This window comes from Scyliorhinus canicula, chromosome 23, assembly GCF_902713615.1.
Source record: "Scyliorhinus canicula chromosome 23, sScyCan1.1, whole genome shotgun sequence".
NCBI classification, from domain to species: domain Eukaryota; kingdom Metazoa; phylum Chordata; class Chondrichthyes; order Carcharhiniformes; family Scyliorhinidae; genus Scyliorhinus; species Scyliorhinus canicula.
The window spans coordinates 16,560,565-16,587,689 of record NC_052168.1 but is presented as its reverse complement, the minus strand read 5'-3'; the positions used below and the strand labels follow the sequence as shown (position 1 = coordinate 16,587,689).

The window sequence follows — 27,125 nt, the reverse complement described above, 5'->3', positions numbered from 1 at the left end:
GAACTCATGGCCGGGATTCTCCCCTACCTGGCGGGGCGGGGGTTCCCGGCGTGTTGGAGTGGCGTGAATCACTCCGACGTCGGGCCGCCCCAAAGGTGCAGAAGTCCCCTCACATTGAGGGGCTAGGCCCGCGCCGGAGTGGTTCCCACTCCGCCGGCTGGCGTGAACGGCGAGCCGGGGCCGAAAGGAATTCGCCGGCCGAGGTAAGACCGCGCATGCGCTGGAGCATCAGCGGCTGCTGACGTCATCCCCGCGCATGCGCAGGGGAGGGGGTCTCTTCCGCCCCCGCCATGGTGAAGACTATGGCGAAGGCGGAAGAAAAAGAGTGCCCCCACGGCACAGGCCCGCCCGCCGATCGGTGGGCCCTGATCGCGGGCCTGGCCACCGTGGGGGCACCCCCCGGGGTCAGACCGCCCCATGCCCCCCCCCCCCTCCCCCCAGGGCCCCGGCACCCGCCCGCGCCGCCAATCCCGCCGGTAAGAGAGGTGGTTTAATCCACGCCGGCGGGAGAGGCTAGTCAGCGGCGGGACTTTGGCCCATCGCGGGCCGGAGAATCGCCGCGGGGGGCCCGCCGACTGGTGCGCCGTGATTCCCGCCCCTGCCAAATCTCGGGGGGGGCGGAGAATTCGGGACACGGCGGGGGCGGGCTTGACGCCGGCCCCGGGTGATTCTCCGACCCAGCGGGGGTTCGGAGAATCCCGCCGCAGGTTTTTGGCCTTATCAATCTAGCAAGTTAACAACCACCTTGTGAAGGGCAATTAGGGATAGGCAATGAATGGCGGCCCAGTCAGCGAGACCCACATCCCATGAGTTAATTTTTTCTAAGTTGCTGGAAAAAGTTTGTACGTGTTTTATTTGCACAGAGGCTTTGAGGAACAAGGGAATTCTTTAACACAACTGGCTGTTGAAGGAGAGATGGCAGTATCACCCGCTGGATAAAGTTGGGAAAAGGAGAGGAAAAGGAAATAGGTGGAGAAATGGCATGAAATGGGATTTGTGCAGTAAGCTCCGAATGATCCAGAGAATCCCCACAGTGCCAAAGGAGGGCATTCGGCCCATCAAGTCTGCACTAGCCCTCTGAAAGACCACCCTATTAGGCTAGACCCAATCCCCCACCCCAGCTCTGCAACCCCATGACCCCACCTAACCTACGCAGCTTTGGACACTAAGGGCAATTTATCATGGCCAATCCACCCTAACCTGCACACCTTTGGACTGTGGGAGGAAACCGGAGCACCCGGAGGGAACCCACGCAGACACGGGGAGAACGTGCAGACTCCGCACAGACAGTGACCCAAGGCCGGAATCGAACCCGGGTCCCTGACGCTGTGAGGCAGCAGTGCTGGCCACTGTACCACGAAGATGTAGCATTGGCACAGAAACAATGGGCCGAATGGCCTCTTATTGGACTGAGTTGGGCTTTGATTCCAAGATCTCAAAGAGCTTTCCAACAATTAGAGTGTTGCTAGCAGACAATTCAGAACCATGGGCGCGATTCTCCTCTCCCCACGCCGGGTGGGAGAATCGCGGGAGTTCCGGGCGAATCACGACACGCCGCCCTGGCACCCCCCGCGATTCTCCCACCCCCCACAAAATGGTGTGTCGCGTGACGCCGCTCAGAGAATCGCCGCTCGCCGTTTTTCACGGCGACCTGTGATTCTCCGGCCCGGATGGGCCGAGCGGCCTGACGAACCCGACCGGTTCACGCCGGCGCCAAGCACACCTGGTCGCTGCCGGCGTGAACATCGCGCGACAGGTAAGTGTGGGCCTGTGGGGGATGGAGAGAAGAATGAGCACCACGGGCGTGCTCAGGAGGTGACTGGCCCGCGATCGGTGCGCACCGATCGTCGGGCCGGCGTCTCTAAGAGACGCACTCTTTCCCCTCCGCCGCCCCGGAAGATCAAGCCGCCACGCCTTGCGGGGCAGCGGAGGGGAAGACGGCAACCGCGCATGCGCGGGTTGGAGCCGGCGGCCTCGCCATTCTCGACGCACCGCTTTGACGCCCCCCATGGCTTTGCACATAACAAAATCCCATTTCCGAAATGTCACTTAAACCACTTGGCACTGGTTGAGGGATCAGTGTCAGAAATCCCGCCCCAGTCCCCCTTGAATATTGCCGTGCGATGTTTTACTTACACCTGAACAGGTAAACAGAGTCGCGGATTAACAAATCACACAAAGGTCTTTGCGCTGGATTTAGGGTGCTTTAGAGAGTTACATTACGAGGGCAGCATGCACAAACCCGGCTACATTCTTTAAACCTTCGAAACTCTGAGGGGTGACTTGCTCCAGGTGGACTAGAAACTCTCACCCTGCTGCCGTCTGTCCACAAGTTCGTTGCTTGCGGAGGCCGTCGCTCAGAACACATTCAACACGCTCGGCCATTTAGTAGTCTCACACAAGCCCTTTATTCATTTGCGCTGATCTGAGTCAGTTTGCTGTTGACTAACGAGCTGTCAAACGTAGATGAACATTTCACAGACTGGCACTGTGGTCGGCAGGAAAGGGCCCTCATTAATTTGCCCGGCATCGGCGCGGAGTGTGGGACATGTGCAGCAAATCCCTTCAGTGAACAGTCCCCTATTTATTAAACATATCAAGCTGCAACCAACACTGAAGTGTTGTTTCCAGATTGGAAAAGCTCCCCCAAAAGAACCACTTTATTGGAGCAATCGACCGACCTGGATGCATTTAATTGGCGTGAAATTTATTGCATCTGTCTATTGGATGGGTTATCGGTCATTCTGGCAGCCATGGCTATCAAGCCGCTTTGGATTCAGCAGCAACAACGTACATTTATATAGCACCTATTAAACCTAGTAAAGTGTTGCACAGGATCTAATAAAGTTTGACATTGAGTCACATAGGGATATATTAGGCTGGGTGACCAAAAATTTGGTCAAGACCATAGGACCAAAAGAAATAGGAACAGGAGGAGGCCATTCAGCCCCTCGAGCCTGCTCCGCCATTTAATAAGATCATGGCTGATCCGATTACCAAGGCCACTTTTCTGCCTTATCTCCGTAGTTACCCTAAAAACCCATCGATCTCGGCCTTGAAAATGTTCGAGGACTCGGCCTCCACAGGCCTTCCTGGGATAAAGAATTCCAAAGATTCCCCACTCTCAGGGAAGAAATTCTTCCTCAAACCCGTCTGAAATGAGCGCCCCCCTTATTCTGCCACTTTCCCCTCTGGTCCGACACTCTCCCATGAGTGGAAACATCCTCCCGACATTGACCCTGTCGAGCGCCCGAAGGATCTTGGCCGTGATTCTCCGAACCTCCACGCCGTAATCGTGCTGGGCGGGGGTGGAAAACGGGGTCTCAGACCTGCGGCGCCGGGACACGATTCTCCCCAGAATGGAGAATCGCCGCGCGCACGTGCGCGGTCGGGGGCCGATTCTCCGCGAGTGACCGCCGGGTTCCCGCCTAGTTCGGCCGGTGTGGTTCCAACCTGGTTCTACCTGGTGGGAGCTCGGGCTCGCGGCCGTGCTGGCCGTCCTGGTGGGGGGTTGTGGGGGGGGGGGAACAGACTCCGGAGCAGAGCCCCCCTCTGGGCAGGTCTGCACGATGGGCAGGCCCGCGATCGGGGGCTATTGATCGGCGGGCTCGCGCGATCGGGGGGGGGGGGCTCTCTTCTTCCGCGGTGGCCCACGGTGTGGCTCCGCCATGTTGCACGGGCCGGTGCGAAAACCGTCGCCGCGCGCATGCTCAGACCCACGGCCGGACGTGCAGGGCCTGTATCGGCAGCAGGAGCTGCGTGCACGCCGGGGCCCTGCTATCCCTCTTAAAACCGGAGCATCACTCTGGACTTTTTGAAAAAAGTCTGGAGTGATTCACGCCCGTTTTCCCGGCGGGCATGGGGCGGCATGGGGAGATAGCCCATTTTCGGAGAATCCCGGCCGTTATATATTTCAGTTATATCGGTCGGGATTCTCTCCCTTCTGACGGCAGAGTGCTGAAGCCATGGTAAAAACTGGAGAGTTTAACGACAGCGTCATCAGACTGTAAAGTGTAGCGATCCTCTGCCCTACAGGGGGCTGGCACGGCACTGGAGCGACACACGCCGCGCTCTGGCTGCCGATACTACTGCCGTCAAATGGGTACTAGCGTGTCTGCGCATGCGCGTTGCGACCAGCACGGTAGCTTCCTTCTCCGCACCGGCCCCGACGCAACATGGTGTAGGGCTACAGGGGCCAGAGCGGAGCAAAAGAGGCCCCCACCAGGAGAGGCCGGCCCGCCGAGCGATAGGCCCCGATCGCGGGCCAGGCCATGGTGGAGCCCCCCCCCCCCCCCCCCCCACCCCCACCAGGCTGCCCCCGACAGGATAGACGCCGGGGCCCCGCCAGGTAAGACCAGGTGTGAATGGCGCCGGCAGGACTCGGGCTTTTATGGCGGCCACTCGGCCCATCCCGTGGCGGAGAATTGTCCGGGGGGGGGGGGGCGCCGGCGTAGCACCAACCGCTCCGGCGCCAATGCTGCTGATTCTCCGGTGACCGGAGTTTCGGCGGACCGGCATCGGGGCGCCGTCACGCGAATCCCGCCCAGCCCGGTGATTCTCCAAACCGGCACGGGCTGAGAGAATCCCACCCATCACCTCTGATCCAAGGTTCAATATTGGGTGGGATTCTCCGTTGGCTGAGGCAGGAATCGGGAAACGCGATTGGGCAGAGAATCGGCCCCGATGGCGAAATCATGGCAAGCGCCGGTTTCACACCAAATCGCAATTCTCCGTCGCCTCAACTGCGGCGCCAATGCATTTCAGAATGCACCGACAGTAAGCACCCTTGCCGTATCGTTCTCCGCCTCCACTGGGGGGAATTCCCCGTGGCGAGGTCCATCCGTGCTTTTAAAAATCGTGAAACAATCGGCGTGGCTGCGGAGGGAGAGAGAGGGGGTACGGAAAGTGTCCAACATCGCCACAGTTTGCTGGTAGTCGTGCCGCTGGCTGGGGGGCTTCTGTCAGGGCTGGAGGAGAGTAGCGGGGAGTGGCCAGGGGGTGGGCTGTGGGGTCGGGGTGGACGGGCACGGAACGCCATTACCGCAGCCGGCAAGGCAGCCATGTGGCAGCTGCGCACGCCGCTGACTGCCCACTGTGAACTTAGTGGCATGGGTCGTATGGGTGTCCCCCCCAGGGCACCCCCCCTACGTGTCCTCTGGCCCCAGTCGACCCATCAGTGGGGTGGGTGCGCTCCAGTGCAACCAGTGCCATCTCGTTGGCTGGGATGAGTGTGTGTGGGGAGTGTATTGTGTGTGTGCGGCTGGGATGAGTGTGTGTGGGGAGTGTATTGTGTGTGTGCGGCTGGGATGAGTGTGTGTGGGGAGTGTATTGTGTATGTGCGGCTGGGATGAGTGTGTGTGGGGAGTGTATTGTGTGTGTGCGGCTGGGATGAGTGTGTGTGGGGAGTGTATTGTGTATGCGGCTGGGATGAGTGTGTGTGGGGAGTGCATTGTGTGTGTGCGGCTGGGATGAGTGTGCGTGGGGAGTGTATTGTGTATGTGCGGCTGGGATGAGTGTGTGTGGGGAGTGTATTGTGTGTGTGCGGCTGGGATGAGTGTGCGTGGGGAGTGTATTGTGTGTGTGCGGCTGGGATGAGTGTGTGTGGGGAGTGTATTGTGTGTGTGCGGCTGGGATGAGTGTGTGTGGGGAGTGTATTGTGTGTGTGTGGCTGGGATGAGTGTGTGTGGGGAGTGTATTGTGTATGTGCGGCTGGGATGAGTGTGTGTGGGGAGTGTATTGTGTATGTGCGGCTGGGATGAGTGTGTGGGGAGTGTATTGTGTGTGTGCGGCTGGGATGAGTGTGTGTGGGGAGTGTATTGTGTATGCGGCTGGGATGAGTGTGTGTGGGGAGTGTATTGTGTGTGTGCGGCTGGGATGGGTGTGTGTGGGGAGTGTATTGTGTGTGTGCGGCTGGGATGAGTGTGTGTGGGGAGTGTATTGTGTGTGTGCGGCTGGGATGAGTGTGTGTGGGGAGTGTATTGTGTGTGTGCGGCTGGGATGAGTGTGTGTGGGGAGTGTATTGTGTATGTGCGGCTGGGATGAGTGTGTGTGGGGAGTGTATTGTGTGTGTGCGGCTGGGATGAGTGTGTGTGGGGAGTGTATTGTGTGTGTGCGGCTGGGATGAGTGTGTGTAGGGAGTGTATTGTGTATGTGCGGCTGGGATGAGTGTGTGTGGGGAGTGTATTGTGTGTGTGCGGCTGGGATGAGTGTGTGTGGGGAGTGTATTGTGTGTGTGCGGCTGGGATGAGTGTGTGTGGGGAGTGTATTGTGTATGTGCGGCTGGGATGAGTGTGTGTGGGGAGTGTATTGTGTATGTGCGGCTGGGATGAGTGTGTGTGGAGAGTGTATTGTGTGTGTGCGGCTGGGATGTGTGTGTGTGGGGAGTGTATTGTGTGTGTGCGGCTGGGATGAGTGTGTGTGGTGAGTGTATTGTGTGTGTGCGGCTGGGATGAGTGTGTGTGGGGAGTGTATTGTGTATGTGCGGCTGGGATGCGTGTGTGTGGGGAGTGTATTGTGTGTGTGCGGCTGGGATGAGTGTGTGTGGGGAGTGTATTGTGTGTGTGCGGCTGGGATGAGTGTGTGTGGAGAGTGTATTGTGTGTGTGCGGCTGGGATGAGTGTGTGTGGGGAGTGTATTGTGTGTGCGCGGCTGGGATGAGTGTGTGTGGAGAGTGTATTGTGTATGTGCGGCTGGGATGTGTGTGTGTGGGGAGTGTATTGTGTGTGTGCGGCTGGGATGAGTGTGTGTGGGGAGTGTATTGTGTATGTGCGGCTGGGATGAGTGTGTGTGGGGAGTGTATTGTGTATGTGCGGCTGCAGCTTGTCAGCCTCCCGAGGGTCAATCACAGAGGCGGCAAATCCGGCACCGTTTTCCTTTGGAATCAATTGTGTTTCACTCCAGTGCTAGCCCCTCCGCAGTCGCTGAATCGGTCCAGTTTTGCTGTCGTGAAAGTCCACTAATCCTGCGTCAACACTTAGGACAGGATCCTCCGCTTTCCGACGCAGACATCCGCCCCCCCACAATGCAAATTCGGCAAACGGGCGGAGAATCCGTTTTTGATGCCGAAATCGGGGGCGGCACCTGTATTCGGATGCTCCGCCCCCTCCAAAACGGCATCATCGGTCAGTACGCCGCACGCCGTTGGGACGGCCTCAGGACGTCAGCTGAAGGCCCCCCTCCCCGATGCTCCGCCCCCGATGGGCCGACTTCCCGACGGCGTGCGGCACGTGTGCTCTGAGTTTGTGTCAACCTCGGGCGGTGGCTGCGGACCGTGACCCACACTCGGTGAGGGGGGGGGGGGGCGTTCTGCTGGCCGGGTGGGGGGGGGGGGCCTTGGCGGGGGCTGGGGGGCTGGTGGGGGTGGTCCGGGGGTGGTGACGGGGGGCACTATCTGACAGGCCTGGTCCGTGTGCGACCAGCACCATGTTGTCCAGTGCGTCCGCTGCAGCTCGTCTCCGTGCACGTGCGCGGCCACGGGCCCGGAAATTCTTTGGCTGTTTCTGTCGGGAACGCCAGGGGTTTACTTGGCGGGGCTGCTAGCCCCCCCCCCCCCCCCCCCCCCCCCCCCCCCCCCCCCCCCACCCCCGCCCCCCCCCACCGAGCGGAGCATCGGCGTGGGGGCGGGGTCGGCTTTTTCAGTGTAAGACTAGACACTTCCTCCGGACGTAACCTCAAAATCGGAGAAACCAGCCTTTAGTCTCAGCCCCTGATGCTTTGAGAGTTTGAATAGTCAGTAATATAGGACAATTGTTCATTAATGCACCAACACATCTTCAATGGTTAAAGCTCTCGAGGCACTGTCGAGCTGAATGCTGGACTCCTGCAAAGCTTATTTGGTCAAGGAGTTAGGGTTTGGCAGAGAATCTTAGAGGAGGAGAAAGAGGTGGGAAGGTTCCGAGGATGGAATTTGACAGTTTGGGGCTCAGGCAGCTGTAGCCAATGGCGGATCGATACACATCAGGCTATCCCGAAAGGCCTTTGGTTCCTCAGGTACAGCAGGAGGACATTCAGCCCGTCAAACCTGCTGTACTATTCAATAAGATCGTGGCTCAACCAGGTTTGGCTCAACTCCACTTTGCCGTCTATCTGCTCACAAGGTTGCTTCATGAACTGCTGGGCCGACAAGTGACAATCACCACACTCGCATTCTTAAACTGTGTCAGGGCAGCACGGTGGCCTAGTGGTTAGCCCTGCTGCCTCACGGCGCTGAGGTCCCAGGTTCGATCCCGGCTCTGGGTCGCTGTCCGTGTGGAGTTTGCACGTTCTCCCCGTGTCTGCGTGGGTTACGCCCCCACAACCCAAAAATGTGCAGAGTAGGTGGATTGGCCATGCTAAATTGCCCCTTAATTGGAAAAAATAATTGGCTAATCTAAATTTAAAAAAAAAAAATTCTTAAACTGTGTCCTCTGGTTCTACTCTCGCCCACAAGAGGAAACATCCTCCTGCTGTTTACCCCATCAAATCCCCCTCAGGATCTTCCATGTTTCAGTAAGATCACCTCTTGGGTCTGGTAGGCCCAATCTTTCTTCGTAAGGTGGCCCCATCGCCCCAGCAACGAGTCGATCGAGCCTACAGCTAACCTCTTCGAATGCAGTCATATCATATAGATTTTTTTCGAATCAGGAGACCAAACGTGCGCGCAGCATTCCCGATGTGGGCCGGAATTCTCTGGCCGTTCGCTGGCGGTGGGATTCGCTGCCCCCCCCCCCCCCCCTCCACCCCAACCCGGCCCACAGGTTTCCCGACAGCGCGGGTGGAGTGTTATGGAGGAAAATGTCAACTTGTTCACTTCTGCTGGAGAACAGTTAATGGAGAGAGATTTCAGAACACAGCGCAGCAGAGGCATCGGGATGTCCCGGGACATGGTTGACAAAAAGCCCCGTAAAGCTGTAGTAAAACTTCTCTTCTTTTATTTTCCATCCCCCCTTGCAATAAATGCTTTCCGAGTCACTGAAAGGACTTGGCTCTGCCTGGTCCAATAACGTTTTTCGAAGCATTCTGCTGTAACCTCCTCCATGACGGATGCTAGAACTTTCCCTGTGACAGATGTTAGGCTAACTGGCCTGCAGTGTCCTGCTTTCGCTCCACCTCCTTTCTTGAATAAAGGTGGCTGCGATTCTCCGTTCCAGAGTCAAAGTGCTCCCACGAGCAGAGAACCGGGATAGTATCCCGCTGGCGTTAGGAGAGTTGCCGCGGTGGGATCCTCACCGCAATGGAAAAATATGCCGAGTGTTGAACACCCGAGTTTCCCTGAACTTACTGGTGTCAAGCAGCCATTTTGAACAGCTTCCAGAGACAGGACCCCTCACAATGCAAATGTCAACCCCCTCCCCACCCCACCCCGGCTGACAAAGAAGCTCCCAGCACCTCTTTGGGGCAGCACGGTAGCATTGTGGATAGCACAATTGCTTCACAGCTCCAGGGTCCCAGGTTCAATTCCGGCTTGGGTCACTGTCTGTGCGGAGTCTGCACATCCTCCCCGTGTGTGCGTGGGTTTCCTCCGGGTGCTCCGGTTTCCTCCCACAGTCCAAAGATGTGTAGATTAGGTGGATTGGCCATGATAAATTGCCCTTAGTGACCAAAATTGCCCTTAGTGTTGGGTGGGGTTACTGGGTTACGGGGATTGGGTGGAGGTGTTGACCTTGGGTAGGGTGCTCTTTCCAAGAGCCGGTGCAGACTCGATGGGCCGAATGGCCTCCTTCTGCACTGTAAATTCTATGCTAAAGAGGGGCACCCTCCCTCCCACCATAGGAATAATGGGTCACCTCCCCCCCCCCCCACACCATGCACACATGAGGTGGACCCAACACCCCCTGCAACCAAACCCCCTCAACTCCCCCTTCAACACCCCCCCCCACACTCAACCCCCCTTCAGCAACCCCCCCAGTTACCCCCCTTCAGAACCCCCCAGTCAACCCCCCTTCACCACCACCCCCAGTCACCCCCCCCCTTCAGCAACCCCCCCCCCCTTCAGTCCCCGCTCCCTAGCATTGCCAATGGTGTACTGACCTCCTGGCACCAATGCACTGACACCCTGGCAGTGACACCCTAACCTGGCACCCTGGACCTTGAGTGGGGTCAAGGGGGTAAGCCCATTGCTCAAGACTGTAGAGGGAAGGTCCCCCAAAGGTCCTGCGGATTGTACGGGCTTGGGCTGCGGGTAAGGGCTTGATCCCGTGACCCTCCCTCCAGAATGGGGATCCCGTGTTTTCACTGCCTCGAGTCGTGGCTGCATTGTGTAGTGGGATTTAAGCCAGCTAACTTGACCACATTCCTGGGAAAGACAGAAATAATGTGGTCAGCCGAAACACATCCAGAGGAAGCAGCTCTAATCAGGAACCCCAGACATCCTGTACACAGGCAGGCAATGGTACAGCATGCGCAGAACCACCGGCGTGTTTCCTGCGCATGCGCAGGGGGTTTCCTCTACGCGTCGGCCATGACAGAGCTCTACAGAGAGCCGGCGCGGAGGGAAAGAGTGACCCCACGGCACAGGCCCGTCCGCAGATCGGTGGGCCCTGATCGTGGGCCAGGCCACTCCCCCCGCGTCCCCCCCCCCCCCCCCCAGGACCCTGCTAGCCGCCCTCCAAGCCAGATCCCCCGCCCGGATGGACCATGTCTATTTCACGCCGGTGGGACTGGCCGAAAACGGGTGGCCGCTCGGCTCATCGGGGTCCGGAGAATTGCTGGGGGGGGGGGGGATCGCTGCCAACGGCCTCCGGCCGGCGCGGCGTGATCCCTGCCCCCGCCCGAAAACCGGCGCCAGAGAATTCGGCAGCCGCCGTTGGCGGGGCGGGATTCACGCCGCCCCTGGTGATTCTCCGACCCAGTGGGGGGGTTGGAGAATTCCGCCCCTTTTCTTTCCTATTATTTATCTCTCCCCAACTAATTCAACATCTTGTTCTTTCGCGCGAAGGTCATCTCTCACTACTGTTCTAATGACATCCTTAATTAACAGAGCTAACCCTCCACCTTTACCTCACTTCCCATCTTTTCGGTATATCAAATACCCTTCAATATGGTCCTTGGTCACCCTGCAACCACGTCTCCCGTAATGGCCCCATGTCTCCATAATCCGACATCTTTTGTGAAAGATCCTACAAGTGTGGCTCCTCGACTCAAGTGGCTTCTCGCAGGTCACTCTGAAATACCCGAAACAAGTGATTCTCACCCGATACAGGTGGAGGCACAGGCGCCTCACGGAAGGAGAATGATGATTAGAATTTTGCAATGGTAAGTCACGAGACTCACAATTATCATTGGTGGCGGACATGATTCAGAAAGAAAATTGGTTTTGTTCAGATTGTAGGCATGATGCTTCAGAACATAGAACTGTACAGCACAGAACAGGCCCTTCGGCCCTCGATGTTGTGCCGAGCTTTGTCCGAAACCAAGATCAAGCTATCCCATTCCCTGTCATTCTGGTCTGCTCCATGTGCCTATCCAATAACCGCTTGAAAGTTCCTAAAGTTTCCGACTCCACTATCACAACAGGCAGTCCATTCCACACCCTAACCACTCTCTGAGTAAAGATCCTACCTCGGACATCCCTCCTCTATCTCCCACCCTGAACCTTATAGTTATGCTCCCTTCTAACAGCTACATCCACCCGAGGAAATAGTCTCTGAACATCCACTCGATCTATCCCCCTCATCATCTTATAAACCTCTATTAAGTCGCCTCTCATCCTCCTCCGCTCCAATGAGAAAAGCCCTAGCTCCCTCAACCTTTCCTCATAAGACCTATCCTCCAATCCAGGCAGCATCCTGGTAAATCTCCTTTGCACCCTTTCCAATGCTTCCACATCCTTCCCATAATGAGGTGACCGGAACTGCACACAATACTCCAGATGTGGTCTCACCAGGGTCCTGTACAGTTGCAGCATAATCCCACGGCTCTTAAACTCAAGCCCCCTGTTAATAAACGGTAACACACTATAAACCTTCTTCACGGCTCTATCCACTTGAGTGGCAACCTTCAGAGATCTGTGGACATGAACCCCAAGATCTCTCTGTTCCTCCACATTCCTCAGAACCCTGCCGTTGAGAGTTTCAATGGTCAGTAATGCATTATAATTGCTCATTGGTGCCAATTCTTTTCCCGCACCATGTGGAGCCCTAAGGTAGACCTTCATCTGTTTCCATCGTGAGTAATTGCCGGAAAAGGGTGCTGGTCTGTCGCTTTTAGCTTGTGGGGTGCCACTCCATATCGAGCGTGGTTGACCAGGAGTCTCCCCCACTCTTACCGCCAGCCATTGGCGTCTTTGGGAGGATTTGCCGGTTGCCGCTCAAACTGTTTTGGCCGCGTCACAAAAACACCTTCCTTGGCTGTCAGGTCCTGGGGTGGGACTCGAACCTTGAGCCTCCGGCTCAGAGACAGGGGCGCTAACCCACCGCGCCCACAAGATCTCCGATTTCTCACTGGTGCGCCAACGCATCTTCAATGCCGCAAGCTCGCCAGGCACTGTCCAGCTAAATGTTTATTGGTGATAATTGTTCTCCCCCTTGCACAGGTCAGGATTGTGGCTTGGGAAAACATCTGTCTGTCACACAACTCGGCCCTTAACTTTGGGAAGCAATGTGTGAATGGAGGCCCACAGGAGGATGAGCAAAACTAACCTCCTCGTATTTGGCTTCAAAGTAGGCCCAGGAAATAGGCCGCTTGCCTACCCGGTCAGCCAAGATCACGTGTAAGGGGACAATCAGTGAAAAAGAGAGACTGCATTACGAACACAGGAGACAGCACCAAATAAAAACTTGTATTCAATAAGCGCCTTCATAGATCCCTGAAAGTTGCCACCCAGGTTGATAGGGTTGTTAAGAAGGCGTACGGTGTGTTAGCTTTTATTGGTAGAGGAATTGAGTTTCGGAGCCAGGAGATCATGTTGCAGTTGTACAAAACTCTGCTGCGGCCGCATTTGGAGTATTGCGTGCAGTTCTGGTCGCCGCATTATAGGAAGGATGTGGAAGCATTGGAAAGGGTACAGAGGAGATTTACCAGAATGTTGCCTGGTATGGAGGGAAGATCTTATGAGGAAAGGCTGATGGACTTGAGGCTGTTTTCGTTAGAGAGAAGAAGGTTAAGAGGGGATTTAATTGAGGCATACAAGATGATCAGAGGATTAGATAGGGTGGACAGTGAGAGCCTTTTTCCTCGGATGGTGATGTCCAGCACGAGGGGACATAACTTTAAATTGAGGGGAGATAGATATAGGACAGATGTCAGAGGTAGGTTCTTTACTCAGAGAGTAGTAAGGGTGTGGAATGCCCTGCCTGCAACAGTAGTGGACTCGCCAACACTAAACACATTCAAATGGTCATTGGATAGGCATATGGACGATAAGGGAATAGTGTAGATGGGCTTTAGAGGGGGTTCACAGGACGGTGCAACATCGTGGGCCGAAGGGCCTGCACTGCGCTGTAATGTTCTATGTTCTATGTTCACTATTGAAGGATGTGAGGAAAAATGTTTTCACCCAGAGGACGGTGGGAGCCTGGAACTCACTGCCAGAAAGGGCGGTGGAGGCATAATATTTAAGAAGTATCTAGATGTGCAGTTGCGATGCCAAGGCAGACACGACTATGGGCCTTGTGCTGGGAAATGGAATTAGAATAGTTAGGTAGCTGTTTTTGATCGGCGCAGATGCGATAGGCTGAAGGGCCTGTTCTGTGCTGTATCATAGAATACCTACAGTGCAGAAGGAGGCCATTTGGCCCTTCGGGTTTGCACCGACCCTCTGAAAGAGCACCCCACCCTGGACCACTCCCCCAGCCTATCCCGTAACCCCAATTAACCTTAATTAACCTTTGGACACTAAGAGGCAATCTAGCGTGGCCAATCCACCTCTGTGTTGCTAAATTCAGGATGGTTGGCGTAGTGTGCACAAAGACCACAAAATAGCTTTTTGATTGAACAAAGGTTTAAATTTCTCAACACTACTTAATTGGATTCAGCACTTACTCCTATACAATACAGTTGATAATTAACATATAATCTACACCCATCTACTACTACGGTCTATACAATTACATTAATTATGATCTGCTCTCACTATCTTTCCTTCAGTCTGTACTCTAGCTATCTCCTTAACTTCTCTCCCCCTCCCCCCCATCAGTGCCTTATATAGTTGTAACTCTAGCTCCCCCTAGTGGTTGATTTAGACATTTCATTAACCCTTGCAGTTCTTACATTTATGATAATGTCACACTAACCTGCACATCTTTGGACTGTGGGAGGAAACCGGAGCACCCGGAGGAAAGCCACGCGGACACGGGAGAACGTGCAAACTCCACACAGGCAGTCACCCGAGGCCGGAATCAAACCCGGGTCACTGGTGCTGTGAGGCAGCAGTGCTAACCATTCGGAGCCACAAGGTCATGCTGCAGCTGTACAAAACTCTGGTGCAGCCGCTCCTGGAGTACTGCGTGCAGTTCTAGTCACCACATTATAGGAAGGATATGGAAGCTTTGGAAAGGGTTCAGAGGAGATTTACTAGGATGTTGCCTGGTATGGAGGGAAGGTCTTACGAGGAAAGGCTCAGGGACTTGAGGTTGTTTTCGTTAGAGAGGAGAAGGCTGAGAGGTGACTTAATAGAGACATATAAGATAGTCAGAGGGTTAGATAGGGTGGACAGTGAGAGTCTCTTTTCTCGGATGGTGATGACCAACACGAGGGGACATAGCTTTAAATTGAGGGGTGGTAGATATAGGACAGATGTCAGAGGCAGTTTCTTTACTCAGAGAGTAGTAGGGGTGTGGAACGCCCTGCCTGCAACAGTAGTAAACTCGCCAACTTTAAGGGCATTTAAGTGGTCACTGGATAGACATATGGATGAAAATGGAATAGTGTAGGTCAGATAGGCTTCAGATGGTTTCACAGGTCGGCACAACATCGAGGGCCGAAGGGCCCGTACTGCGCTGTAATGTTCTATGTTCTATTGTGCCACCGTGCTGCCCTCTGTGACTCTACAGTCCATGGTGCTTAACAGAAGCGTAACCAAGAAAGTGGCGGGATGCATACAAAGTTGGCCGAGGGACAGGAAGCAAAGAGCAGTGACTGACAGGCTGTTGGTCTGGATCACGGTGAGGTCTCCCAGAGTCAGGATTCGGGTCACTGCTTTTCTTGACCTGTATTAATGTCCTCACCTTGGGTGGGCAGGGCATGAATCCAAAATTTGCAGATGACGCAAAGCCTGTCAGTGTAGCGAGCTGCGAGCTCCTGCCAAACCTCAAGGGGGCCTAGACAGGCTGGTGAAATGAGCAGGACGATGAGATTTAATGCGGAGAAATGTGAAATGGTAATATTTAGCAGGCAGAATGGGGGACCGACAACGTGAGCTGAAGCACCCCGTTCTAAAGAGGGTGCATTCGGACCTAGGCATACTTGTGCACAAAATGCTGAAGGCGGCAGGAACGGGGTTAAGAAAGCGGTTCAAGTTCATTAGATATAGGAACAGAATTAGACCATTCGGCCCATCAAGTCTGCTTCGCTGTTCTATCACGGCTGATATGTTCCTCATCTGCTACCCACAATGCTACAGACCGAGAGCTGGATTGCGAAATCAGCCAGAGCATCTCCTCCCGAGATCACATGGCCTGGGAGCGGGTGTCGGCAATTTAGCCTCCTGGGCCTAACACCCTCAATGTGATCCTGGCTAATCCCATCCTGGCCTCAACTCCACCATTCTGCCCCTTTTCCATAACCCTTCAACCCATTGCCAATTACAAAACTGTCTAACTCCTCCTTAAACTTACTCACTGTCCCAGCATCCAGCGCACTCTGGGGTAGCGAATTCCACAGATTCACAACCCTTTTGGGGAGAAGTAGTTTCTCCTCAAATCTGTTTTAAATTCGCTGCCTCTTATTGTAAGATTATGACCTCTCGTTTTAGAATGCCCCACAGGAGGAAGCATCCGCTCCACGTCTACTTTATCCAGACCGTTTAGCATCTTGGATACCTCAGTTTGATCTCCCCTCATTCTTCTAAACTCTAGAGGGTATAGGCCTAAACTATTCAATCTCTCCTCATAAGGCAAACCCCCCGGGCGGGATTCTCCCGTACCCGGCGGGACAGAGTGGCGTGAACCACTCCGGCGTCGGGCCGCCCCAAAGATGCGGAATCCTCCACACCTCCAGGGGCTAGACCGGCGCCGGAGTGGTTTGCGCCCCGCCGACCGGCGTGGAAGGCTTTTGGCGCCGTGCCAGCCGGGCCTAAGGGACTCCGTCGGCCGGCGCGGGTCCGCGCATACGCGGGAGCCTCAGCGGCGACGGACGTCATCCCCGCGCATGCGCAGGGCGGGGTCACCTTCGCGCCGGCTATCGCGTAGGCTTACACGGCCAACGCGTGGGAAAAGAGTTCCCCACGGCCCAGGCCCACCCGCGGATCGGTGGGCCCCGATCGCGGCCAGGCCACCGTGGGGGAACCCTCCGGGGCCAGATCACCCCACGCCCCCCCCCCCCAGGACCCTGGAGCCCGCCCGCACCGCCAGGTCCTGCCGGTAAGGGACATAGTCCAATTTACTAGTGGGCAGCACGGTAGCATAGTGGTTAGCACAATTGCTTCACAACTCCAGGGTCCTAGGTTCGATTCCCGGCTTGGGTCACTGTCTGTGCGGAGTCTGCACGTTCTCCCCGTGTGTGCGTGGGTTGCCTCCGGGTGCTCCGGTTTCCTCCCACAGTTCAAAGATGTGCAGGTTAGGTGAATTGGCCATGCTAACTTGCCCTTAGTGTCCAAAATTGCCCTTAGTGTTGTGTGGGGTTACTGGGTTATCGGGATTTGGGTGGAGGTGTGGGCTTGGGTAGGGTGCTCTTTCCAGGAGCCGGTACAGACTCGATGGGCCAAATGGTCTCCTTCCGCACTGTAAATTCGATGATGATACGCCGGCGGGACCTGCATAGAACGAGCGGGACTTCGGCCCATCGTGGGCCGGAAAATCGCCGGGGGGGGGGGGGGGGGGGGGGGGGGGGGGCGCCGTGAGCGCCCGCCGACCAGCGTGGCACGATTCCCACCCCCGCCAATTCTCCGGTGCTGGGGGGGGGGTGGGATTCACGCCGCCCCCCCGGCGATTCTCCGACCCGGCGGGGTGGTCGGAGAATCCCGCCCCTCATCTCTGGAATCAATCCAGTGAACCTCCTCTGAACTGCGTCCAATGCCACTACATTAGTTCTTATGTTCTTATGTTCTTATGTTATCCCTCCTCAAATAAAGGACCAAAACTGTGCACAATACTCCAGGTGCGGTCTCACCAATGCCTTGTATAGTTGCAACAACACTTCCTTACCTTTATATTCAATTCCATTTGCTCTAAATACCAACATTCTATTTGCTTTCCTTATTAGCTGCTGTACCTGCTCGTTTTCTGTGACTCATGCACGAGGACACCCAGGTCCCTCTGCATCAGAGCACCCCGACGCCCCTCACTATTTACATAACATGTTGCCTTCCCATTTTTTCGACCAAAGTGCATGACCTCACACTTATCCACGTTAAACTCCATCTACCACATTTTGGCCCAGTCTCCTAATCTATCTATACCCATTTGTAAGGTTCCTATTTCCTCATTGCAACTTACTGTCCCACCTATTTTTGTGTTACACAAGGGGCTGGATTCTCCCAAAATGTGGTTATGTCCCCTGCGCCGGCATAAAAACGCTGGCGTTTCACTCCCCAGTTTCCTGCAAAAAATAAAGAGCAGGTACCCGGGAGCTTCACGCAGCTGTGGCCGAGGATACGGGTCCCGCACTTCCGGTTCCGAGCCCGCGTATGCGCACGGCGGCAGCCTCCAGCAGCTGTGCCGAGCGCCATGGCGGACACGGACTGCGGACCATCATGAGGAAACAAGTTCCCCCCCCCCCCTCCCCCCCCGATCGGCCCCGCACCCTTGCATCGGATCGGCCCGATTGCTGCCCGGTTGCCCATGAGGCCCCCGCCCGGTGCTGAATCCCCCTGCCCCCCCATCACAGTCCCGATCGCCCATACGTGGTTAGAACCACTGCCGTCGGGAACTCGGCCGGTCGGGATCGGAGTATCGCTGGGAGGGCGTCTGGCAATGGCCCCGCGGGCGGGGCCGGAGAATCGCCGGAGCGGCGTCGGGCGCGATCCGGTCAGGAACGTCGATTCTCCGCCCCCCCCCCCCCCCCCCCCGCACCAAACGCGATTGCGGCGCGGGGCTGCGGAGAATCCAGACAAGGTCCTGAGCTTTGTAAATAGAGGAAGGGAGCACCAAAGTTATGGTGAACCTTTCTGAAACCCTGATTCACAACCTTAACTGGAGCACTGTGCGCTATTCTGGGCAGGAAACTTTGGGAAGCTGTGAAGGTTTTGGAGAGGGGGGGGGGGGGGCAGATAAGATTTATGAGAATGGTTCTGGATAGGAGAGATTCCAGTTACATGAACACATTGACAAAGCTGGGAGTGTTCTCTTTCGAGAACAGACACTTGAGTGGAGGTTTGAGAGAGGTGTTAAAGTTGTCCGGGATCCAGACAGATTGCATCGGTAGAAACTGCTCCCAGAAGCGTTGAAGGTCAGAGGGCACCGATTGAAGGTGATTGCCCAAAGATCCTTGAGACACATACACAAGGAAACTTTTTTTGAACCGCGGCGAGTGGTGAGGATCGGGAAGGCTCTGCCTGAGAGTAAGGTGGAGGCAAGTTCAATCGTGGCTTTCAAAAGGCAATTGGTCGGTTGTCTGAAGAGGCAGGTAGGGGGTGGCGTAGTGGTATTGTCACTGGACTAGTAAGCCAGAGACCCAGAGTAATACTCTGGGGACCCGGGTTCACCAGCTGGGTGACCACCAGAAGGGGCAGGCAGTCAGTGCAGGAATCCCCCGTGGTTGTCCCCCTCTCGAGCAGGTATACCCCTTTGGATACTGTCGGGGTGGGGATAGCCTATCAGGGGAAAACAGCAGCAGCCAGAGCAGTGGCACCACGGCTGGCTCTGATGTTCAGCAGGGAGGGTCAAAGCGCAGAAGAGCAATAGTCGTAGGGAACTCCATAGTCAGGGGCACAGATAGGCGCTTCTGTGGACGTGAAAGAGACTCCAGGATGGTACGTTGCCTTCCTGGTGCCAGGGTCCAGGATGTCTCCGAACGGGTAGTGGGCATCCTGAAGGGGGAGGGCAAACAGGCAGAGGTCGTTGTACATATTGGTACTAACGACATAGGCAGGAAGGGGCATAAGGTCCTGCAGCAGGAGTTCAGGGAGCTAGGCAGAAAGTTAAAAGGGTTGTAATCTTGGGATTACTCCCTGTGCCACGTGCCAGTGAGGCTAGAAATAGGAAGATAGAGCAGCTAAACATGTGGTTAAACAACTGGTGTAGGTGGGAGGGTTTCCGTTATCTGGACCACTGGCAGCTATTCCGGGGCAGGTGTGACCTGTATAAGAAGGACGGGTTGCATCTAAACTGGAGAGGCATAAAACTCCTGGCCACGAGGTTTGCTAGTGTCACATGGGAGGGGTTAAACTAGTATGGCAGGGGGGTGGGTACCGGAGCAATAGGTCAGAAGGCGAAAACATTGAGGGAGAACTAGGGAATAGGGTCAGTATGGCTCTGAGGCAGAGCAGACAGGGAGATGTTGCTGAACACAGCGGGTCTGGTGGCCTGAAGTGCATATGTTTTAATGCAAGAAGTATTACGTGTAAGGCAGATGAACTTAGAGCTTGGGTTAGTACTTGGAACTATGATATTGTTGCCATTACAGAGATCTGGTTGAGGGAAGGACAGGATTGGCAGCTAAACGTTCCAGGATTTAGATGTTTCAGGCGGGAAAGAGGCGGATACAAAAGGGGTGTGCTACTGGTTAGGGAGAATATCACAACTGTACTACGGGAGGACACCTCAGAGGGCAGCGAGGCTATATGGGTAGAGATCAGGAATAAGAAGAGTGCAGTCACAATGTTGGGGGTTTACTACAGGCCTCCCAACAGCCAGCGGGAGATAGAGGAACAGATAGGTAGACAGATTTTGGAAAAGAGTAAAAACAACAGGGTTGTTGTGATGGGAGACTTCAACTTTCCCAATATTGACTGGGACTCACTTAGTACTAGGGGCTTAGACGGGGTAGAGTTTGTAAGGAGCATCCAGGAGGGCTTCTTAAAAAAATATGTAGACAGTCCAACTAGGGAAGGGGCTGTACTGGACCTGGTATTGGGGAATGAGCCCGGCCAGGTGGTAGAAGTTTCAGTAGGGGAGCATTTCGGGAACAGTGACCACAATTCAGTAAGTTTTAAAGTGCTGGTGGACAAGGATAAGAGTGGTCCTAGGGTGAATGTGCCAAATTGGGGGGAAGGCTAATTATAACAATATTAGGCGGGAACTGAAGAACCTAGATTGGGGGTGGATGTTTGAGGGTAAATCAACATCTCACATGTGGGAGGCTTTCAAATGTCAGTTGAAAGGAATTCAGGACCGGCATGTTCCTGTGCGGAAGAAGGATAAATACATCAAATTTCAGGAACCTTGGATAACGAGAGATATTGTAGGCCTCATCAAAAAGAAAAAGGAGGCATTTGGCAGGGAGAAGGCTGGGAACAGATAAAGCCTGTGTGGAATATAAGGAAAGTAGGAAGGAACTTAAACAAGGAGTCAGAAGGGCTAAAAGGGGTCACGAAAAGTCATTGGCAAATAAGGTTCAGGAAAATCCCAAGGCTTTTTACACGTACATAAAAAGAAAGAAGGTAGCCAGGTTGGCCCACTGAAGGATAGACAAGGGAATCTATGTGTGGGGCCAGAGGAAATGGGCGAGGTGCTAAATGAATACTTTGCATCAGTATTCACCAAAGAGAAGGAATTGGTGGATGTTGAGTCTGGAGAAGGGTGTGTAGATAGCCTGGGTCACGTTGAGATCCAAAAAGACGAGGTGTTGGGCGTCTTGAAAAATATTAAGGTAGATAAGTCCCCAGGGCCTGATGGGATCTACCCCAGAATACTGAAGGAGGCTAGAGAGGAAATTGCTGAGGCCTTCACAGAAATCTTTGGATCCTCACTGTCTTCAGGTGATGTCCCGGAGGACTGGAGAATAGCCAATGTTGTTCCTTTGTTTAAGAAGGGTAGCAAGGATAATCCAGGGAACTACAGGCCGGTGAGCCTTACGTCAGTGGTAAGGAAATTACTGGAGAGAATTCTTCGAGACAGGATCTACTCCCATTTGGAAGCAAATGGATGTATTAGTGAGAGGCAGCATGGTTTTGTGAAGGGGAGGTCGTGTCTCACTAACTTGATAGTTTTTCGAAGAGGTCATAAAGATGATTGATGCAGGTAGGGAAGTGGATGTTGTCTATATGGACTTCAGTAAGGCCTTTGACAAGGTCCCTCATGGTCGACTGGTACAAAAGATGAAGTGAAGTCACATGGGATCAGGGGTGAGCTGGCAAGGTGGATACAGAACTGACTAAGCCATAGAAGGCAGAGAGTAGCAATGGAAGGGTGCTTTTCTAATTGGAGGGCTGTGACTAGTGGTGTTCCTCAGGGATCAGTGCAGGGACCTTTGCTGTTTGTAGTATATATAAATGATTTGGAGGAAAATGTAACTAGTCTGATTAGTAAGTTTGCAGACGACACAAAGGTTGGTGGAATTGCGGATAGCGATGAGGACTGTCAGAGGATACAGCAGGATTTAGATTGTTTGGAGACTTGGGCGGAGAGATGGCAGATAGAGTTTAATCCGGACAAATGTGCGGTAATGCATTTTGGAAGGTCTAATGCAGGTAGGGAATATACAGTGAATGGTAGAACCCTGAAGAGTATTGACAGGCAGAGAGATCTAGGTGTACAGGTCCACAGGTCACTGAAAGGGGCAACACAGGTGGAGAAGGTAGTCAAGAAGGCAGACGGCATGCACATGGTCAAAGTGTGGACTGAAAGGAGGCGGTGGAAAGGCATTTGGAATGGATTTTCAGAGATGTTGTGGGGCAGACTGAAAGATGCTGCTACTCTGACCCAGACCGGCTGGTGACGTTAAAACGAACACCGCTTTCCTAGCCGGAGAGTGACTTTGTTCACAGTAAACACTACTCCAACACTCCAGCCGTCACAATTTATCGGTGCCTCAATCCCCATCAACTGCTTCGCAATGTAATGGCCAATAAATTAAAACAATTTAAACGAATAAGACATCGACAAGAAGCTGTGGGCAGTTTCTGCTGAATTACCATTTGTGTTGAATCATCGCTCCAATTAGTCCATCACAACTGATTTGCATTCACGCACACACACCCCTCCACATTTCAATAAACCATTAAATATTCCTCGCAAAGAATCCCAGAATTGCTTACCTTCTCCCAGAGTCGCTCTTTGTTCAGTAAGATTATGACTAATTTGGGATGCATTTGGTAGCCGTCTTCACTGAAGGAGAGATTCCTTCCCTCGAAGCTTACATTCATTAGGTATCTGTAAAAATAGACAGAAGGAATGCTGGAGATTAATGTCTGGAACGTGGGGTTGTCCCTGCTTATTGCTGTCATCGCTGGGTACTTAACAAAGCATTACAATTAGAAGCTCTGAAGAAATCATTACTCAATCCAGGAACCCCCCCTCCCAGCTGGTTTCCCTCATGGTTGAGGCCTGCAGTCAGCATACACTGCCTCACTGTGTGATGTTATTCTCAGAACAGCCGGCGACAGTGGCGTCTGCACTCAGCAACCCCCCATCCCGCACGTTCAAATGTCTAAGTTTGGAATTTGTTATTCTATCGCCTGCCTCTGAGGCTCTGGGTGGCAGAGGGGGTCAGGCACTGGCCTGGGACACACAACAAACAACTTGCTTTCACATCCCCGTCCGCGAATGTGGACACATCACCCCGAGGTGTTCCGCGGAGGAGTAATCAGACAAAACTAAGAAAGGAGATTTTAATGGGTGCGGCAAAAAGGTTTGGATTGCACAGGAAGGCACTGGAAGCAGGAGGAGGAGACGGAGAGGCAAAGGGATTTACGGAGAGAGGACAGAGTTGGACCACAGAATCCCTACAGTGCAGAAGGAGGCCATTCAGCCCATCGGGTCTGCAGCGACCCTCTGAAAGATCACTCTACTTAGGCCCACTGCCCCGCCCTATGCTCGTAACCCCACCTAACCTGCGCATTCTTGGACTGTGGGGGGAAACGGGAACACCCGGAGGAAACCCACGCAGACGCGGGAGGACGTGCAGACTCCACACCCGAGGCCGGAATTGAAACCGGGTCCCTGGCGCTGTGAGGCAGCAGTGCTAACCACTGTGCCATCCTGCCGCCCACTTGCTTAACTGGAGCTTTAGCACGTGCTGACCTTACGAAGGCTCAAAAGCAGAGACTGGAGGCCTGTGACGGACCAGGCCCCACTTTATGGCGCATCAGCTAACCTGATCACTGACCCCTGCTGGAGGATCAGGGTAATGCTTTTTTTTCCTGGCCCAGCCTTGGAGTTGCAGCTTTCCTAATGACATTTGGGAAAACACAAACACACCCCGAGACGGCACAGAAACATAGAAACTAGAAGCGGGAGGCGGACATTCGGTTCTTCATGCCGGCTTCCGCCATTCATTGCGATCATGGCTGATCATTCAACTCAATAACCTGACCCCGCCTCCCCTCCTATCCTTTGATTCCCTTTGATTGCCCACGAGCAGAGGGACACATGCTTGCAACAACCAAAACGGCCATTACCTCCCAATCTTCCATCATTTGCCCTGCAGGAAAAGCCTTAAAGGACACGGAATCTTGCTCTGGGGGTGTAGAGCAAACATGTTGGTGAATGTGCAGGTCAGGTAAGGTAGCCACAGTCCCAGATGACCATCGTCTGATTTCCCCTTTGAGGGGGGAGGGCTGACCGGTGGTGATTTAACCTGAGGGTCACCACACCTCAGGCGAGGGGCAAGGTTGAGAAGGCGGGGCCTTGATGAATAGCCGGCATCGGAGCATTACCAGTCCAGAAGTCCAATCTATGCCAGGTTGGAAGAACAAACCAACACGTCTCACATTGGCTCTACACTACCCCACATGTTTACGTCTCAGACCATTCCTACTTGTTTCGCTGAAGAGCCAGCGATTTGGAAGTAAATTTCCTGAGGTTGATGGACTGTGCAAACATCGCCACCTGACCTGAAGATCTTAAGCTCTAACAAGTGGCAGATTCAAGGGAACGACATTATTTAGTGCTGGAATATACAAAAACATTCAATCAGCGTGCTCCCAGGCAGAACTCACGCACGACACCTCTGTGAAAGCAAATTTCTGCAGACGCTGTAATCTGAAACACAAACAATCTCAACAGGCCTGACAGCGCGCAGAGAGAGAAGGGAGCGAACGTTTCACGTCTGGAGGACTCTTTGTCATTCCTTTATATACCTGCCGCAGATGTGACCAAATCCCAGCGTTTTACTGGTGAGCAAATCTTCCTCCTTGGCACAATTTGGGGATTCGTGTTTAGAAGGCCTGATAAGGTTGCCAATTATGTTAATCCTTGCGCTGAAACATCCAACTTCCATAGGGGTGCAAGTCAAGATTGAAGAAGATTTGAAAGCCAGACGGAATTGCGGAGAAAGACTCGCATTTAGAAGAGCGATTTTCACAGCCTCTGGATGTCCCACAGTGCTTTGCAGCCGATGGAGTACCTCCGAACTGTAGCATATATTATATATATATATAATTTACAGTGCAGAAGGAGGCCATTCGGCCCATCGAGTCAGCACCGGCTCTTGAAAAGAGCACCCTACCCAAGGTCAACACCTCCACCCTATCCCCATAACCCAGTAACCCCACCCAACACTAAGGGCAATTTTGGACACATAGGGCAATTTAGCATGGCCAATCCACCTAACCTACACATCTTTGGACTGTGGGAGGAAACCGGAGCACCCAGAGGAAACCCACGCACACACGGGGAGGACGTGCAGACTCCGCACAGACAGCGACCCAAGCCGGAATCTAACCTGGGACCCTGGAGCTGTGAAGCAATTGTGCTATCCACAATGCTACCGTGCTGCCAATGGAGTTCTCATGGAGTTTCACATTGGAAAGGAACGGCTCCAAGCTCTGTGCATGGACCTGTACCAAGATGGTGCCACTCTTCCAGACTGCATCCAGGAAATGCATCAGGCCACTTGCGCAGAGCAAATCCCTCGGGCTGAAACATTAAAATGATCAGACCATACGTCTTAGTGATGTTCGTGAAGGGATAAATATTAGTCAGGGACAGATGGAGCCGTCTCGGCATCGAACCTTTGCTAAGGTCGCACTTGGACTATTGCGCCCAATTCTGGTCGCCACACAACCAGAAGGATGTGGCGGCTTTGGCGAGGGTGCAGAGGAGGTTACACTGCCTGGTTGGGAGGGTGTTAGCTATGCGGAGAGGCTGAATGGACTCGGACTGTTTTTATTAGAAAGACGGAGGTTGGGGGGGCGGGGGGGGGGGGGCGACCTGATAGGGGTCTACAAGATTATGAGGGGCATGGAAGAGTGGATGGGCAGGCACTCTTTCCCAGGATGGAGACGTCAGTCACTAGGGGGCATAGGTTTAAGGCCCGTGGGGCAAAGTTTAGAGGAGATGTACGAGGCAGGTTTTATTACACAGACGGTGGTGAGTGCCTGGAACTCGCTGCCAGGGGTGGTTGTGGAAGCAGATACATTAACTGTTCAAAACGCATCTTGACAAATACATGGATAGGATGGGTATAGAGCGATACGGCACAAGGAAGTGGTGAGGGTTTCGGCCAAGGTTAGTATCATGACTGGTACAGGCTTGGAGGGCCGAATTGTGCTGTATTGTTCTTTGTTCTTTTCTTTATCTCCCGATCTTCCTCAAAATAGTGCAATTAGATCTTCGAAGATCCACCTGAGGAGACAGAGAGGACTTTGGTTCAACGCCTCATTCACATGATGCCGTCTCGAAGTTGGCAGCAGTCCCTTAGCTCTGCACTGGGTGAATTGACCTGCTCAGGTTTCAGGGTTAGGGTCGAACCGACCGTCTCCCGACTCAGGCAAGAGCCCAAAGGTGTGCAGGTCAGGTGGGTTGGCCGCGCTAAATTGCCCCTTGGTGTCCAAAGATGTGCGGGTTAGGTTAGGGCGATGGGGATTGGGCGGGGGAGTTAGCCTTGGTAAGCCGGTCTTTCAGAGGGTCGGCGCAGACCCGATGGGCCGAATGGCGTCCTTCTGCACTGTAGGGATTCTGTGAATCCAATGAAGGAAGAGGGCTGCAAACTGAGCCGTGCTTGTCCTACGTGGCTCATTTGACAGAGGAAAGCTCTTCCAAAGCACAAAGTTACTGATTAAGCCCAGCACTGAGGTTCAGTGAAGCAGCTATTGCCACTAAGAATCTCTTTAAGGATGCTTCCACTTCACCGATTCAATGAGGGAACTCTCCGCTGACGCTCCCTGACTCAATGCTCCACTGAAAAGTGAACTCATATGTCTGATCTGAACCCGGGTAAATTGGGTTAAAATTCTGACTATATACTCTGTTCTTACTTTTCTGCAAAGTTATTTGATACAACTGTTCATTCTCCGTAGTTACATAAAAAATATGTACACACTTCTTAGCTACAAATCATTACTCACTGTTGTGACATGTCAACTTTTCCCTCTAATAATTTTAATTCAGCTTCTCCCAATTATCTGCCATGACCTGGGTGGTCGATCCACAGATGCCCCAGAGGAATGGTGCAATTAGATTCATTCCTGATGGACAGGGCCGGTGTGAACAATATAGAACACCCGTCCAGTATTGCCGTTAGCATTACAGACCAACTCTCTTGTCCTGCATTCAGCATTACAGACCAACTCTCTTGTCCTGCATTCAGCATTACAGACCAACTCTTTTGTCCTGCATTCAGCATTACAGACCAGCTCTCTTGTCCTGCCTTCAGCATTACAGACCAGCTCTTTTGTCCTGCCTTCAGCATTACAGACCAGCTCTCTTGTCCTGCATTCAGCATTACAGACCAGCTCTCTTGTCCTGCATTCAGCATTACAGACCAGCTCTCTTGTCCTGCATTCAGCATTACAGACCAGCTCTTTTGTCCTGCCTTCAGCATTACAGACCAGCTCTCTTGTCCTGCATTCAGCATTACAGACCAGCTCTCCTGTCAGCATTCAGCATTACAGACCAGCTCTCTTGTCCTGCCTTCAGCATTGCAGACCATCTCTTGTCCTGCATTCAGCA

General features: G+C 53.8%; 1 protein-coding gene across 1 annotated transcript in view; it reads right to left on the bottom strand.

The window, feature by feature from the left end:
- LOC119956525 (glutamate receptor ionotropic, NMDA 2B-like) overlaps positions 1-27,125 on the bottom strand; it is a 579,238-nt gene that overhangs the window by 88,842 nt on the left and 463,271 nt on the right. The window contains exon 5 of the mRNA XM_038783815.1: positions 22,271-22,385. Coding sequence (XP_038639743.1) covers positions 22,271-22,385 — 115 coding nt within the window. The remainder of the gene's footprint in view (positions 1-22,270; positions 22,386-27,125) is intronic.